Genomic DNA, 17,099 nt, shown 5'->3' on the forward strand with positions numbered 1-17,099 from the left:
AAGGGGGCTACAGGAAAGCTGGGGAGGGACTTCTGAGGGTGTCAGGGAGGGATAGGACTGGGGGGGAATGGATCCAAACTAGAAGAGGGGAGATTTAGATTAGACATCAGGGAGAAGTTGTTTCCCATGAGGGTGGTGAGAGCCTGGCACAGGTTGCCCAGGGAGGTGGTGGAAGCCTCCTGCCTGGAGGTGTTTGCAGCCAGGCTGGAGGTGGCTGTGAGCAACCTGTTGCAGTGTGAGGTGTCCCTGCCCATGGCAGGGGGGTTGGAGCTGGCTGAGCCTTGAGGTCCCTTCCAACCCTGACACTTCTACGATTCTGTGAAGGCATCTCCCAGACATCAAGACAAGGAGTTTCAAAGGGATCCCTTGCAGTAGCATCAGAGTAAGATCCCTTCCAACCCTGACAGTTCTATGATTCTAGCAAGCCTTTTGTCTGGCCTTCATTAGGATTTCTCTGGTTCTACCTGGCCTTTTGTCTGGCTTTCAATAGGAGCATACCTTCTGGATATCTTTTTCACCCTGTCAAAGCTCAGGAGGGATTAAAACACTGTTGCATTTTGCTCTCATAAGTTTCTCCTTCCTTCACTGATTTATGTTGGGCATTATGGGATCTCACACAGCCTTGGCTACATGATCCCACTCACTCTTTCATACAGGTAAAACACAAAGCTCAAAAGGCAATGAAGGAGTCACTTCAAGCCCAGATCCACTGGGATGTACCAGGTAAAACACAAGGCTCAAAAGGCAATGAAGGAGTCACTTCAAGCCCAGATCCACTGGGATGTATCAGGTAAAACACAAGGCTCAAAAGCAATGAAGGAGTCACTTCAAGCCCAGATCCACTGGGATGTATCAGGTAAAACACAAGGCTCAAAAGCAATGAAGGAGTCACTTCAAGCCCAGATCCACTGGGATGTATCAGGTAAAACACAAGGCTCAAAAGCAATGAAGGAGTCACTTCAAGCCCAGATCCACTGGGATGTATCAGGTAAAACACAAGGCTCAAAAGCAGTGAAGGAGTCACTTCAAGCCCAGATCCACTGGGATGTACCAGGTAAAACACAAAGCTCAAAAGCAATGAAGGAGTCACTTCAAGCCCAGATTCACTGGGATGTACCAGGTAAAACACAAGGCTCAAAAGCAATGAAGGAGTCACTTCAAGCCCAGATTCACTGAGTTGTACCAGGTAAAACACAAGGCTCAAAAGCAGTGAAGGAGTCACTTCAAGCCCAGATCCACTGAGTTGTACCAGGTAAAACACAAGGCTCAAAAGCCAAGCCCATTACATCCAAAGCATTAGAATGGAGCACAGCAGTCCCTGAGGACCACACAACAAGGAGAGGAAAAACACAACCAAAAGTCATGTCTGGGAAGTTAAATGCATGAGGAATGACTTCAAGCCTTGGGAAGCCACATCCTCCCCTAGGGAGGAGGCTAGAGCAAGAAGAAGTGAGCCTGGGCCACAGAAACTAAATTCTTTCAATAGTTTTGAGCTTTTCCCAAAACACTCAGAGTAAGTTCCTGAGCCCATAAAAGATCAAAGGATTCTCAGATAATTGAAGCAGACTCCTCATCCCTGGAAACACTCTGAAGTAAGTGCTTAGCACATAAGGCAATGGGAGTCAGGTCCTGCAGCTTGCTTACCAGAGTGCTGGATGACTGTTGCTGCCTTCCTCACCTCGTCCTGGGACCGACCGTCTGTGACTACCACCAGTACCTTGGGCACGCCTCTCCTCATGCCACTCTCCCAAGTCAAAACCTTCTCTTTGATGAAGGTCAGGGCTTTGCCTGCAAAGGGCACAGTTGGGCAAGGAGTCAGGTGTATCAGCCACAGGAGAAGAAATCCCTTATTTAACTCTGAGAGGGTAACAGCCACGCAGCTACAGCAGAACAGAACAGAACAGAACAGAGTAGAGTAGAGTAGAGTAGAATAGAATAAGTAGAATAGAATAGAGTAGAGCAGAATAGAGTAGAACAGAATAGAACAGAATAGAACAGAATAGAGTGGAATGGAATGGAATGGAATAGAATAGAGTAGAGTAGAGTAGAGTAGAATAGAATAGAATAGAGTACAGCAGAATAGAATAGAGTAGAATAGAGTGGAATGGAATGGAATGGAATGGAATGGAATGGAATGGAATGGAATAGAATAGAATAGAATAGAACAGAATAGATCAGATCAGGTTGGAAAAGACCTTTGAGATCATCAAGTCCAACATATCACCCAACACCATCTAGTCAACTAAATATGAATATGAAGCCCTAAGCTTTCAGGCACTCAGTGTTAAGGTAATGAGGCAGTGCCTGGAGGTGTTTTGTCTTAGATAAATGTAATTAATTGCCTTAAATAAATACAATTACCTGTCCTTGTGTTGCCTCCTCTGTACTGAATGTTTTGAAGAGCCCCTAGGGCCTGGGCCTTGTCATCAAAGGTGTTCAGTTTAAATTCAGATTTTGCCTCATCGCTGTACTGCACAAATGAAACCTGGAAGGGAACAGAGCACAGAGTTCAGCCTCATGGCTACACATTCAGACCAATCTCTCAGAGAAGCTTTGGCAGGACCAGAGAGGCAAAAGCTCTCAATGATGTTTCATAAGCATCTTTACTTCTTTGGTTTTCCCCAATTGCTTTAACTTATCCCAAAGGACTGCTCTGTGCCTTGTTTTAGTGCACTGGGCTGTATCTTGCATATGGAGAGCTGATTTTCTCATCTTCACTGAAAAGTCCATGACCAGATGAAGACTGCAAATTGATTTGCTTGGAAAGGATCACATTTGGGCACTCAACTCCATAAGGTATCTGTAGCCTCTTGTGCTGACATTTTCCCCTTCTGTTGCCCTTACTGCCTGGCCCTGATGTCCTAGAGCAAGGCATCAGACCTCACTCTAACAATACAGAATGAAATACAGAATTAACTAGGTTGGAAAAGACCTCAGAGATCATCCAGTCCAACCTATCACCCAACACCATCTGATCAACTCAACCATGGCACAGAGGGCCTCATCCAGGCTCTTCTTAAACACTTCCAGTGATGGTGACTCCACCACCTCCCTGGGCAGTACATCCCAATGGCCAATCTCTCTTGCTGGGAAGCATTTCCTAACCTCAAGCATAAACTTCCCCTGGCACAGCTTGAGACTGTGTCCTCTTGTTCTGGTGCTGGCTGCCCTGGCAGAAGAGACCAACCCCCACCTGGCTACAACCTCCCTGGAGGGAGTTGTAGACAGCAAGAAGGTCTCCCCTGAGCCTCCTCTTCTCCAGGCTAAGCAACCCCAGCTCCCTCAGCCTCTTCTAAAGTGACAGCATTCTTAAAGGAAGGAAAAATCAGATGTAACTTTAGTAATTCAATTCCAGTTTCAGTTTCACTCCAAAACGCACTCATTGGAATTACCAAACCTACCTGGATTCCAGCAGGATTAATCAGGTCAAAGGCTCCTACTGTGTTGAAAACAAATTTCACTACTTTGTTGAAGTTATCATCACCAATACTCCAGGAAGCATCAGTCAAGAAGACGATGTCTGCTTTGGCACCTCTGCATACTGAAAGACCAAGAAAAAGGAACTGTTAAACCACATCAATCCTATCACTGTGAAAACAAAAAAGAGCATTGGTGGAAAATACTACAGAACAGAGGATTAACCAGGTTGGAAAAGCCCTCTGAGATCATCCAGTCCAACCTATCACCCAACACCATCTAATCAACTTAACCATGGCACCAAGTGCCTCAGCCAGGCTCTTCCTAAACACCTCCAGGGATGGTGATTCCACCACCTCCCTGGGCAGCACATCCCAAGGGCCAATCTCTCTTGCTGGGAAGAATTTCTTCCTCACATCCAGCCTGAACCTCCCCTGGCACAGCTTGAGACTGTGTCCTCTTGTTCTGGTGCTGCTTGTTTGAGAGAAGAGCCCAACCCCCACCTGGGTACAGCCTCCCTTTATGGAGTTGGAGAGAGCAAGATGGTCTCCCCTGAGCCTCCTCTTCTCCAGGGTAAGCAACCCCAGCTCCCTCAGCCTCTCCTCACAGGGCTGTGCTCCAGACCCCTCCCCAGCCTTGTTGCCCTTCTCTGGACACCTTCCAGCAACTCAACATCTTTCTTAAACTGAGGAGCCCAGAACTGGACACAGGACTCCAGGTGTGGCCTAAGCAGTGCTGAGCAGAGGGCACAATGACTTCCCTGCTCCTGCTGGCCACACTGTTCCTGATGCAGGCCAGGATGCCATTGTCCTTCCTGCCCCCCTGGGCACATTGCTGGCTCATGTTCAGCTTCTGTGAACCAGTAACCCCCAGGTCCCTCTCTGCCTGGCTGCTCTCAGCCACTCTGACCCCAGCCTGTAGCACTGCCTGGGGTTGCTGTGGCCAATGTGCAGCACCTGGCACTTGGATGTGTTCAATCTCCTGCCCTTGGCCTCTGCCCATCTGTGCAGCCTGGCAAGATCCCTCTGCAGAGCTCTCCTACCCTCCAGCAGATCAACTCCTGCCCCCAGCTTGCTGTCATCTGCAAGCTTACTGAATAAAACTCTGAGGCACTGCAGCCACATGACAAAAACTCTGAATACTTCCAAACATACCATCCCGAGCTGGAGGGATTGTGGGAGGAGGAGGAGGTGTAGGTGGTGGAGTTGGTGCCTCTGTAGGTTTGAGAACTGAAATGAGAGAATACATATTATTAGTCCATGTAAATGATTGAATTCAAGGAAGAGCTCTGGAATGTATACCCCAGTACCACACAGAAAGACCTGAACCATTTTGTCTCTAACCTAAACCAAGTATAGTTGGCAAGGAAAACTTCTTGTGTTCCAAGGGCAATGAGAGCATGGCTGTTGTTCAAACAAAGGAGTGTGACTTAATTGTAAGAGGAAGACTTTCACATGAGCTGAACAGCATTGCACTGTGACCATGCACCTGGTTTTCATCCAGCTCCTACCAAATACTTGGTTTGAAGAAGAGCACAAAAATTTCTCTCTCACAAAATCCATTCACACTGAGAAAAAGAGGAAAGATGACTTAAATATTACAGAGCATTACAGAAGTAACCAGCTTGGGAAAGACCTCTGGGATCTCCTCAGAGGGCTGTGCTCCAAACCCTTCACCAACCCTTCTCTGGACACATTCAGGAGTCTCAATGTCCCTAAACTGAGGAGCCCAGAACTGATCACAGGACTCCAGGTGTGGCCTGACCAGTGCTGAGCACAGGGCACAATGACTTCCCTGCTCCTGCTGGCCACACTGTTCCTGATGCAGGCTAGGATGCCATTGGCCTTCTTGGCCACCTGGGCACACTGCTGCCTCATGTTCAGCCAACTGTCAACCAGTCCCCCCAGGTCCCTTTCTGCCTGGCTGCTCTCAGCCACTCTGACCCCAGCCTGTGGCACTGCCTGGGGCTGTTGTGGCCAATGTGCAGAACTCAGCACTTGCAGAAGCATCAGAAGCCATTTAGGACTGTGAAGAGTTCTGCAGCTGAAACCTGAGAAGCTTAACCAAACTTTAGGTTATCTAACAGTGAGAGACCTGGTACCTACCTGTATGCTCCCTCATGGAGACTGGAGGTCCCTCAAGGTTAGGGGTCTGAACAAAGACGGTGGCATTGTACTCTGTGTCTGGTGAGAGGCCAGTGAAGCAATGGCTTGTTTCTGATCCACGAACTGTGATTTCCTGTCCTCTGGAACCTGGCAGAAAAAGCCCAGTGGGAAGTTAGAACTCACTGCTTCCACTTTAATGTGCACGAGGAAGTGCAAGAATTAGAGCTTACTGGAGAAAAGCTTGGAAGGGATGGGGCAGCAATCTCCCTAGTGGCCCAAAAGAGCCTTTCTAGGTCAAGATTACGTGCTGACCACACACCCTGGAGCACACTGGAGAGCAACATTGCAGTGGACCTGTGAAACTCAGGTAAGAAGCAAACTCCCACCAATGAAAATTCACTTGACAATAAGCAGCACTCCCTCTGTGTGCCTTGTTTCACCCCTCTGTTAAAAACAGAATACATTACAGAACTGTCAGGGTTGGAAAGGACCTCAAGGATCAGCCAGCTCCAACCCCCCTGCCATGGGCAGGGACACCTCACACTACAGCAGGTTGCTCACAGCCACCTCCAGCCTGGCTGCAAACACCTCCAGGCAGAAGGCTTCCACCACCTCCCTGGGCAGCCTGTGCCAGGCTCTCACCACCCTTCTTCCTAACATCCAAGCTGAATTTACCCTTTTCTAGTTTTGCTCCATCCCCCCCAGTCCTATCCCTCCCTGACACCCTCAAAAGTCCCTCCCCACCTTTCTTGGAGCCCCCTTCACATCCTGGAAGGCCACAATTAAGTCTCCTGGGAGCCTTCTCCTCTCCAGCCTGCACAACCCCAACTCTTTCAGTCCATCCTCATAGCAGAGCAGCTCCAGCCCTCTGCTCATCCTTGTGGCCCTGCTCTGGACACCTTCCAGCCCCTCCAGATCCTTCCTGGCACAGAGGCTCCAGAGCTGGCCCCAGAGCTCCAGCTGTGGTCTCAGCAGAGCTGAGCAGAGGGGCAGAATCCCCTCCCTGCCCTGCTGGCCACACTTCTCTTGCTGCAGCCCAGGCTCTACTTGGCTCTCTGGGCTGCAAGTGCTCACTGCTGGCTCCTGCTGAGCTTCTCCTCCCCCAGCACCCCCAGGTCCTTTTCTTCAGGGCTGCTCTCCAGCCAGTCCCTGCCCAGCCTGTATCCATGCCTGCCATTGCCCTGCCCCAGCTGCAGGACCTTGCCCTTGGTCTTGTTGAACCTCATGAGGTTGTCCTGGGCTCAGCTGTGCAGCCTGTCCAGGTCCCTCTGGATGGATCCCTTCCCTCCAGTCTGTCTGCTGCCCCACACAGCTTGGTGTGGCTTCTGGTGCCAGAGAAAGCAGACAAATGCCCTCACCATCAGCTGGGTTCAGCTTCAGTCTGTAGGAAGTAGCTGAGCGATGAGGTGACCAGCGGATGCAGAAAGTATCCCACCCTACTTTGTAACTCGTCAGGTCAGTGACATTCAGGTACACTGTGAAGAGAGAAAGAGAGGCATTGTTCCCTGGAAAACAGGGGGGCATGGAGGAAGCACATCAAAATGAAAATTTTAGTAGCAGGGACTCTCCAGAAATGGATTGGTTGTGACTTTTAATGGCAGCAAAGAGCAGCTCTAGTCCAGGCTCTTCATTTTCTGTGAAGGCAGAGCCCAGCCTAGTTACTGACACAGGCTCAAAGGCTGATTGCCTTCCTGCATTCAGTTCTCTCATGAAGGGAGCTGAGTTCTTTATAAAATGAGAAACTTCCAAAACCCAGAATGTCTCTCATCCATAAGGCAGTAGGAAACAATGGACTGAATTACCAAAACCCAAGGTGCTTGATTCATCTTAGCTGAAGGCATTTTTAGGAGTCACTTAACTGAGGCCATCAACAAAATCATCTCCTTTCCAAAAAAAAGCCCTATTTAAGCACTGGGCATAAGTGTGAGAGAACAGCAACGCAGCAAAAGGCAAATAGCTTAGAATCATAGAATCAAGCAGGTTGGAAAAGACCTCAAGTCCAACCTATGACCTAACACCCAACACCTCCTGACAACACCATGGCTGCAAGTGCCACATCCAAGCCTTTCTTGAACACCTCCAGGGATGGGGACTCCACCACCTCCCTGGGCAGCACATCCCAATGACAATCTCTCTTGCTGGGAAGAACTTTCTCCTCACCTCCAGCCTAAACCTCCCGTGGCACAGCTTGAGACTGTGTCCTCTTGTTCTGCTGCTGGGTGCCTGGCAGAAGAGCCCAACCCCCACCTGACTGCAACCTCCCTTCAGGGAGGTGTAGAGGCAAGAAGGTCTCCCCTGAGCCTTCTCTTCTCCAGGCTGCACACCCCCAGCTCCCTCAGCCTCTCCTCCCAGGGCTGTGCTCCAGACCCCTCCCCAGCCTTGTTGCCCTTCTCTGGACACCTTCAAGTCTCTCAATGTCCTTCTTAAACTGAGGAGCCCAGAACCGTTTAGAACTTAGCATGGTTAGATCTTACAATAGCTTGGAGACAGTTAAAGACTGATTCCAAGTACAGCTGAATACAATTTTAGGAAGCAGGCTAAAAGCTTTTCTATCCTCAAATAATCACTTAAAACTGTATTTCCATTACCCTTCCCCTTCCCAACCTCAGTGCTTTTGAGATCTCCATGGGGAACAAAGGGTTAAGTATTCCCCATGGGAGGATATTCAGCCTTAAAACTCCTCTCCTACTCCAAATCATCTCAGACCCCCACAGCTACCTGGCATGACCACACCAAAGCGATTTTGACTCACATGTAGTGCCTTGATCTGTCAGAGGTATGCTCATCCCAGAATCATACTGGGCATAAACATTCACATCATAAGTGGTACTGGGAGACAGATTGTGCAAGGTGTAGGAAGTCACTTCTCCCACAAACACCTCCATGGGCTCATTGGAACCTGGAAGTGAAAGGAAGATTTCAGGAAGTACAGAGAGAAAGAGTTATGGTTAGGTGAACTCCAAAGCTATTTGCTGTCTCTGACATGCCTTGAAGTGTTAATCTCATTCTTTTTTTCCCCAAACAAAACAACATTATTAACTTCTAGCATATTAGGCTCTTACAACAGAACACACACACAGTTTTACAAGCAGTTCTGTAATACTTGGGTTCATTTTATCTTATACAGTGGTATCACAGCATCACAGGGTGCTAGGGATTGGAAAGGACCTCTGGAGATCTTCCAGTCCAACCCCCTGCCAGAGCAGGAGCAGAGAATCCAGCACAGGGCACACAGAACACATCCAGACAGGGCTGGGAAGGCTCCAGAGCAGGAGACTCCTCAACCCCTCTGGGCAGCCTGCTCCAGGGCTCTGTGCCCCTTACAGTAAAGAAGTTCTTCCTCATGTTGAGGTGGAACTTCCTGTGCTGTGGATTACATCCATTGTTCCATTACAAACCTGCTCACAGGGCAGAAGTGAGCAGAGGCTGTCTCTGTCCCTTCCTTCCTGACTCCCAGCCCTCAGCTATTGATAGACATTGATCAGATCCCTCTCAGCCTTCTCCTCTGCAGACTGAACAGCCCCAGGGCTCTCAGCCTCTCCTCCCCAGGCAGTGCTGCAGTCCCTTCAGCATCCTTGGAGCCCTCCCTTGGACTCTCTGCAGCAGATCCCTGTCCCTCCTGAACTGGGGAGCCCAGAGCTGGCTGCAATATTCCAGGTGGGGCCACACCAGGGCAGAGCAGGGAGGAGGTCTTTATATTGTTTTGTTGTCCCATAAAGGAAAGGCTCTGAAGGACATTTGTTTCACTATCACAGAATCATAGAATCAACCAGGTTGGAAAAGACCTCAGAGATCATCCAGTCCAACCTAACACCCAACACCTCCTGACAACTAAACCATGGCTCCAAGTGCCACATCCAAGCCTTTTCTGAACACCTCCAGGGATGGTGACTCCACCACCTCCCTGGGCAGCACATCCCAATGGCCAATCTCTCTGTATGGAAAGATCTTTCTCCTCACCTCCAGCCTAAACTTCCCCTGGCACAGCTTGAGACTGTGCCCTGCTTTGTGTGACTGTCATCACATAAAGCAAAGATTGTGAAGGCCATTGCTGCCTAAACATCTGTTCAATATTCACCTCATACATACCAGTCCATACCCTCAGAAATACAAGGGGAGGAAATAAGGAGAGGAAAACCACCTCTAGTCCAGGACTTTATCAAGCCACTGCATTACATTGAATTTTGACTGTACAATTGAATCTCTGTCATTGAGCCAATGGAACACTCTGTGTGCTGTGGTGTGCTGTTTGTAACACCCTGATCCTGAGACAGCCTTCCCTCAAAATCAGCAAACCAAAAAGGAGACAGCTCCTCCAGTGCAGACATTTAGCCACACAGCTGATTTCTGCCCTGAGCTCCCATTAGCCACTCACTCTTTCTCCTCAGAAGGAAGAGGTTTTCCTTACCCACAGGCTTGTACACGATTTTATAGCCCAGCACAGGGGATGGTGAAGGGTCCCAGGACACTCTGAATCTCGTGTACCACTCATCAGTTATATACATATTTTGAGGAGGAAGCAGGCCAACTGCAAGAGTGAAAAAGAAATAAAAGCACTCTAATTAGGCTGGTTTGCAGCCTCTAGAAACTCACCCTGGAACTCTCTCAGGTAATCATAGAGCCAGAGAATTAACAAGGCTGGAAAAGACCTCAGAGATCATCAATCATCAGGTCAAAAGGCATAATTAACATAATGAAACCTTAATGCTGCTGGGGTATTCAAGGAATATGTGCCTTAAAATACAATAAAATGAAAGAAAATAGAATAGAATACATTAAATAAAAATAAATAATAAATAAAAACAAAGTAAAAATACATAAAATAAATTAAATAAGAATAAGAATTAAAAATAAAAGAAAAAAAGGAAAAGAAAAAGAGAGAAGAGAAGAGAAGAGAAGAGAAGAGAAGAGAAGAGAAGAGAAGAGAAGAGAAGAGAAGAGAAGAGAAGAGAAGAGAAGAGAAGAGAAGAAAAGAAAAGAAAAGAAAAGAAAAGAAAAGAAAAGAAAAGAAAAGAAAAGAAAAGAAAAGAAAAGAAAAGAAAATAGAAGAGAAGAAAACAAAAGAAAAGAGAAGAGAAGAGGAGAAGAGAAGAGGAGAAGAGAAGAGGAGAAGAGAAGAGAAGAGGAGAGAAGAGAAGAGAAGAGAAGAGAAGAGAAGAGAACAGAACAGAACAGAACAGAACAGAACAGAAAGAAAAAAAAACAGAAAGAAAAGAAAACACAAAGAAAATGAAAATAATAATAAAATAAAATAAAATAAAATAAAATGCAAAATCAAATCAAACTCCAATCCAATCCACTCTGAAAAGCAGTCACCAGTTCTGCCATTTCCAGTCAGTTGTCCACCATCTCCATCTTCATACACAGCCACCACAGTGATTTTATAGGGGGTGTCTGACTGCAGGGGTTGTAGTATCACATTGTTTCTTATCCCAGGAACTGTTGTCTGGAACACAAGAGCACAGGTTAGCAAAGTCACAGTTCTGGGACTGATCAATAAGAACAACTACCAATTAGGTTTCACAGTAGGTGCACATTTTTTTTCATGCCCACTGTTAATCACAGGCTCACAGCTCACAGGCTGTCAGGGGTTGGAAGGGACCTCTGGAGAGCTTCCAGTCCAACCCCTGCCAGAGTAGGAGCAGAGAATCCAGCACAGGGCACACAGGAACACATCCAGACAGGGCTGGGAAGGCTCCAGAGAAGGAGACTCCACAAACCCTCTGGGCAGCTTGTTCCAGTGCTCCAGGACCATCACAGTGAAGAAGTTCCTCCTCATGGTGAGATGGAACCTCCTGTGCTGGAGTTTATACCCATTGCCCCTTGTCCTATCCCAGGGTGCAACTGAGCAGAGACTGTCCCTTCCCTCCTGATTCCCAGCCCTCAGCTCTTGAGAGACATTGATCAGATCCCTCTCAGCCTTCTCCTCTCCAGACTGAACAGCCCCAGGGCTCTCAGCCTCTCTTCCCCAGGCAGTGCTGCAGTCCCTTCAGCATCCTTGGAGCCCTCCCTTGGACTCTCTCCAGCAGATCCCTGTCCCTCCTGAACTGGGGAGCCCAGAACTGGAGGCAACATTCCAGGTGAGGTCTCAGCAGGGCAGATCAGAGGGGGAGGAGAACCTCCCTGGATCTGCTGGCCACACTCCTCTGCCCCCCAGGATCCCCTTGGCCTTCTTGGCCCCCAGGGCACATTGCTGTCCCATGCAGAACTTGTCCACCAGCACTCCCAGCTCCTTCTCCTTGGGGCTGCTCTCCAGCAGATCCCCTCCCAGCTGTGCTGCTGCAGTTTATTCTTCCTGCCCAGGCACAGGACTCTGCACTCACCCTTGTTGAACCTCATTAGTTCCTCTGTGCCCAGCCCTCAACCTGCCCAAGTCTCGGCTAACTGTTCAGTGCCTGATCAATAAATGACTGATCAATAATGACAACTACAGATTTGGTTTCACAGTGGGTGAACATTTTTTTTTATGTCCACTCTGCATAAAGTCATTCAGGATATCTTCACAGTTCAGTAACTGATCAATAATGACAATTAAAAACTTGGTTTCACAGCAGCTGCACTTTTCTTTCTGTCCACTGTAGATGAAGCCATTCAGGACATCTTAAGGGTTAACAGCTCAGTAACTGATCAATAGTGACAACCACTTTTGTCACATGTCCACTGCCGGTAGAAGTCATTCAGGATACTTCAAGGGCTTACAAATGCCTCTTTGTGCATCCCTCAAATCTCTTCAGCTTCCTGGGGCAGCCCTGCACTTGTGCCCCCTTCTAAATAAAAAGGCAGGTAAGATCCAAGCAAAGGGACACTGCTCCACAAAATGACCATGAAGCACTGACACTGTGGAAAGGAACTTGAGGTATCTGTCTCAAAAGTTCAGCCCAGTCAGCATTGCCCAGGGAGGTGGTGGAAGCCTCAGCCCTGGAGGTTTTGAAGGCCAGGCTGGATATGGCTGTGAGCAACCTAATATAGTGTGAGGTGCCCCTGGCCATGGCAGGGGGTTGGGACTGGCTGATCCTTGAGGTCCCATCCAAGCCTAACAATTCTGTGATTCTATGATTTTTATCCTTCCATTACTGAAAACATTTCTGTGATTCTGTGATTTGCTGGAAGGTGTCCAGAGCAGGGCCATGAGGAGGAGCAGAGGGCTGGAGCTGCTCTGCTATGAGGACAGACTGAGGATGTTGGGACTGTTTAGTCTGGAGAGGAGAAGGCTCCCAGGAGATCTAATTGTGGCCTTCCAGTATCTGAAAGGGGCTACAAGAAAGCTGGGGAGGAACTTTTGTGGTGTCAGGTAGTGAAAGGACTGGAGGGAATGGATCCAAGCTAGAGGAGGGAAGATTTAAGTTAGACATCAGGAAGAAGTTGTTCCCCATGAGGGTGGTGAGAGCCTGGCACAGGTTGCCCAAGGAGATGATGGAAGCCTCATCCCTGGAGGTTTTGAAGGCCAGGCTGGATGTGGATGTGAGCAACCTGATCTAGTGTGAGGTGTCTGGCAGGGGGGTTGGAACTGGCTGATCCTGGAGGTCCCTCTGAGCCCTGAGGAGTCTATGACTCTCTGTTTTTTCCATTAGTACTCGATAAAAGCTTTCAGTTGTTCAAGAGCTGCTACTTTCCTGACATGTCCAACATTTTCTGCCAAGGACATGTGTGTGTCGAAAAATATGCATGGCCCAGGAGGGAATTCTCAGCCACTGCATTTTCAGCATGCCCTTCACAATAGTAATTGAGCAGTGAGAGCATTGCAGCCATGCTCTGTGCAGGCTGTGCTTTGGCTGGTAGCAGTCAGCAGGAATTCTGCCCCTGACATCTATAGCATCTGAGCTGGGCTTTGCTATAAACACACCAAGAGTTCTCTAAGCTTCAGATTAACTTCTGCTACCAGTAAGCTGCAGGAAATTAAACACAAACACTTAGGCTGCGTTCTGAACCTTACCAAAGCAACTTAGAAGCTGAATCAAAGTTCGTGCTGCTTTCTTATCAAAAGCTCTGCCAACTCTCCTCAGTTTCTAAAGTGCAACCTTATGTTTCTTCTGTGTTTCAGCAGACTGACTTCATACTCTGTTCATTATGAAGCAACAGATGGCAACTAACTGCAGCACAGTGTTTGAAGAGGTTCTCCTCAGAATCCTCTAATGTGTGACTCACATTTAACATTTTACACACAAATCAGTTCATTAAACCACACATGCTCGGCAAGCTTGTTAAAAAGATCTTGTTTCATACAATCCATGGCTTGTCAGCAGTGATCACACACAATCACAGGAACATTCAGGTTGGAAGAGACCCTCAGGATCACCAAGTCCAACCATGAACCCTACTCTACAAGGCTCAGCCCTAAAGCACAGCCCCAAGCCCCACAGCCAAACCACCTCCAAACACAGCCAGCCCTGGGGACTCCACCACCTCCCTGCCCAGCACATCCCAAGCCCTGACCACTCTGCTGCCTAAGCTCCACTCTCAACCTCCCCAGGGGCAGCTTGAGGCTCTGCCCTCTTCTTCTCTCACTAATGCCCTGGGAGAAGAGAGCAGCAGCAGCCTCTGCACAAGCTCCTTGCAGGGAGCTGCAGGCAGCCAGGAGCTCTCCCCTCAGCCTCCTCTCTTTCCCACTAACCATCCCCAGCTCCTTCAGCCTCTCTCCAGCAGCTTTCTCCTCCAGGCCTTTCCCAGCTTCCTTGCCCTCCTCTGCCCTGGCTCCAGCACCTCCACAGCTCTCTGGCACTGAGCTGCCCTGAGCTGGACACAAGCCTCCAGGTGTGGGCTGCCCAGAGCTGAGTGCCAGGGGACAATCCCCTCCCTGCTGCTGCTGGACACAGCATTGCTGAGCCCAGCCAGGAGGCCTTTGGCTCTCTTGGCCCCCTGGGCACACTGCTGCCTCCTCTTCAGCTGCTTCTCCATCAGCACCCCCGCTCCCTTTCTGCCAGCAGCCTTCCAGCCACACTGCCCCAAGCCTGGAGCCTTGCTTGGGGTTGTTGTGCCCCCAGGGCAGGACCTGGCACTTGGCCTTGTTGATGTTCCTCCTGGTAACGTTGGCCATGGATCCAATCTATCCAAGTCCCTCTGTAGAGCCTCCCTGCCCTCATGAAGATCAAATCATAGAAACATAGAATTGTTAGGGTTGGAAGGAACCTCAAGGATCATCTATTTCCAACCTCCCTGCCATGGGCAGGGACACCTCACATAAGAATGATCAAAGAACCTGATCTAGTTGGAGCTGCCCCTGCTCCCTGAGGAGGGGCTGTCCAAGATGACCTTCGAGTTTCCCTTCCAACCTGGTGCGTTCTGTGATTCTGGGAACACATTGTGTAGCCTCAAGAACCAGCTGGGAACACCTCAGTGCTTGCTGAGGAATCACAACACTTACATATTCATCTATAGGGTCTCCCACAGTGGGTGAGTAAATGATTCTGTACTGCCGGACTGGCCCATCAGCGTGGTCCCACTGCACCGACAGGCTGTTCGTGGTCTCGTCAAACACTCTGACATTCCTTGGGCCACTGCGAGGCACTGAAGAGAGAAAGCACAGGAGGTTGCATGGATCATGATCCCCCCAGCTCAGAGCCACTCTCTCTGATTCATATATGTCACTTTGAAGCTGAGTGCCCTCCCTGTTCTGACCCTAAATACCTACAGAGGTAGATTTAGTCAATAACAACATAGCAGTGCCTGAAAGGCCTTAAAGTGAAGCAAAGCCTTAACTAGGTGAACTGGAGCTGCATGGAAAGGAAGAGAGCATCCACACACATTCTGCTGCTCAGACTCTTGCAGACAAGTTGAACTACAGCCTGGCACATCCCCAAGGTGCAGAGAAATGTGGGGATTCAACAAAGAGAGCAAAGCAGCAGCAAAGGAGAGGTGACCTATTATTGCCATAGTTTCTTTACACCTTATTTCTAGGGTGAATTTTAAAGCAGCCAGGTGCAAGGCAACCAAGCTCCCACAAGTTGAATTATAGCAAGGATGTTTTGCTGGTTAGGAACATCTGGAGAAAACAAAACAAACCCAAACAAAACCAAACAAACAAACCCAAACCCAAAGCAAAACCAAAACAAACCCAAAACAAACCAAAACAAAACCAAAACCAAGCCTAACCCAAACAAAACCCAAACAAAACCAAACAAACCAAACCAAACCCAAAAAGAAACCAAACCAAACCCCAAACCAAACCAAAACCAAACCAAACCCAAACCAAAACCAAACCTAACCCAAACCAAACCCAAAAAGAAACCAAACCAAACCCCAAACCAAACCAAAACCAAACCAAACCCAAACCAAAACCAAACCTAACCCAAACCAAACCCAAACGAAACCAACCAAACAAACCAAACCCAAAAAAGAAACCAAACCAAACCCCAAACATAATCAAACCAAACCCCAAACAAAACCAAAACTAACCCAAACCAATCCCAAAAAACCAAAACCAAACCTCAAACAAAACCAAAACTAACCCAAACCAAACCCAAAACAAAACAAAACCAAACCTAAAACCAAACCAAACCCCAAACAAAACCAAACCAAACCAAATCAAACCCAAAACTAACCCAAACCAAACCTAACCCAAACTAAACCCAAACAAAACCAACCAAACCAAACCAAACCCAAAAAGAAACCAAACCAAACCCCAAACAAAACCAAACCAAAACCAAACCAAACCCCAAACAAAACCAAACCTAACCCAAACCAAACCCAAAACAATACCAAACCCCAAACAAAATAAAACCAAAACAAAACCAAACCCAAAACTAACCCAAACCAAAACCAAACCTAACCCAAACCAAAACCAAGTCAAAACCAAGCAAAACCAAACCAATCCAAAAGCAAACCAAAACACCCCAAACAAACAGAAAACCCCCACAAAACCCCCAAACCCCAACAATAAATCCCAACATCTGGCGAGGTTGCCACACACAATTACTATGTAGGACATAAAAACATGAAGCACGCTTTTTTTTTCCCTATTCATAGCAAATTCTACCCAGAAAGAGAATCACAGAGAGAACAGAACCCATCCAAATGTGCAGTTATTCTGTTTTTCTCCCCAAGAGAAATTGCTATTTAACTGTACTCACAGATTTTGCACTCTTCTCCCTTCAGATTGCCTTAGTACCATGAGTGCCAGGCAGCACAGCCAAACCTCCCTCCCAGGGCGGTCTAGAACTGCTTCAGCTGCAGCAGATGCCCTGACCAGCTGCCACTGTTTGGGGTTGTAACCCATTCTCTAAGCTCTTCACAGCCCAATTTTGACACACAGCTCCCAAAGCAAGGACTGATTGCCTCTTACATGTTCTTCCCTGTGCTTGGCTGGGATTTCCTTCACCATCTGCATACAGAGCTATGACGTTTATGGAGTAAGCAGTGTCGGGAGTCAGGCGCTCCAGCGTCACGTCGCGAGTGTTGCCTGGGACCACAATCTGAAAGGCAAACAGAAAGGCAGCAACATTAGGAAACAACAACAAAAAGCTTCCATTTGTACCATATTTTCATAGAATCAGAGAATCATAGAATCACAGAATGGGCCAGGCCAGAGTGGACCTCCAAAGGTCATCCAGTCTGACTTTCCCACAGTCAGCAGGGACATTC

The 17,099-nt window shown here is 48.2% G+C and overlaps 1 protein-coding gene across 1 annotated transcript in view; it reads right to left on the minus strand.

Annotated features, from left to right (window-relative positions):
* Positions 1-17,099, minus strand: part of COL12A1 (collagen type XII alpha 1 chain) — a 147,751-nt gene that overhangs the window by 47,628 nt on the left and 83,024 nt on the right. The window contains exons 36-46 of the mRNA XM_054162538.1: positions 16,801-16,930; positions 14,884-15,026; positions 10,839-10,968; positions 9,931-10,050; positions 8,275-8,421; positions 6,881-6,997; positions 5,523-5,669; positions 4,572-4,646; positions 3,402-3,541; positions 2,362-2,485; positions 1,645-1,788 (exon numbers count right to left, since the gene is read on the minus strand). Coding sequence (XP_054018513.1) covers positions 1,645-1,788; positions 2,362-2,485; positions 3,402-3,541; positions 4,572-4,646; positions 5,523-5,669; positions 6,881-6,997; positions 8,275-8,421; positions 9,931-10,050; positions 10,839-10,968; positions 14,884-15,026; positions 16,801-16,930 — 1,417 coding nt within the window. The remainder of the gene's footprint in view (positions 1-1,644; positions 1,789-2,361; positions 2,486-3,401; positions 3,542-4,571; positions 4,647-5,522; positions 5,670-6,880; positions 6,998-8,274; positions 8,422-9,930; positions 10,051-10,838; positions 10,969-14,883; positions 15,027-16,800; positions 16,931-17,099) is intronic.

Source organism: Dryobates pubescens, chromosome 6, assembly GCF_014839835.1.
Source record: "Dryobates pubescens isolate bDryPub1 chromosome 6, bDryPub1.pri, whole genome shotgun sequence".
In the NCBI taxonomy this organism is placed as follows: Eukaryota; Metazoa; Chordata; class Aves; order Piciformes; family Picidae; genus Dryobates; species Dryobates pubescens.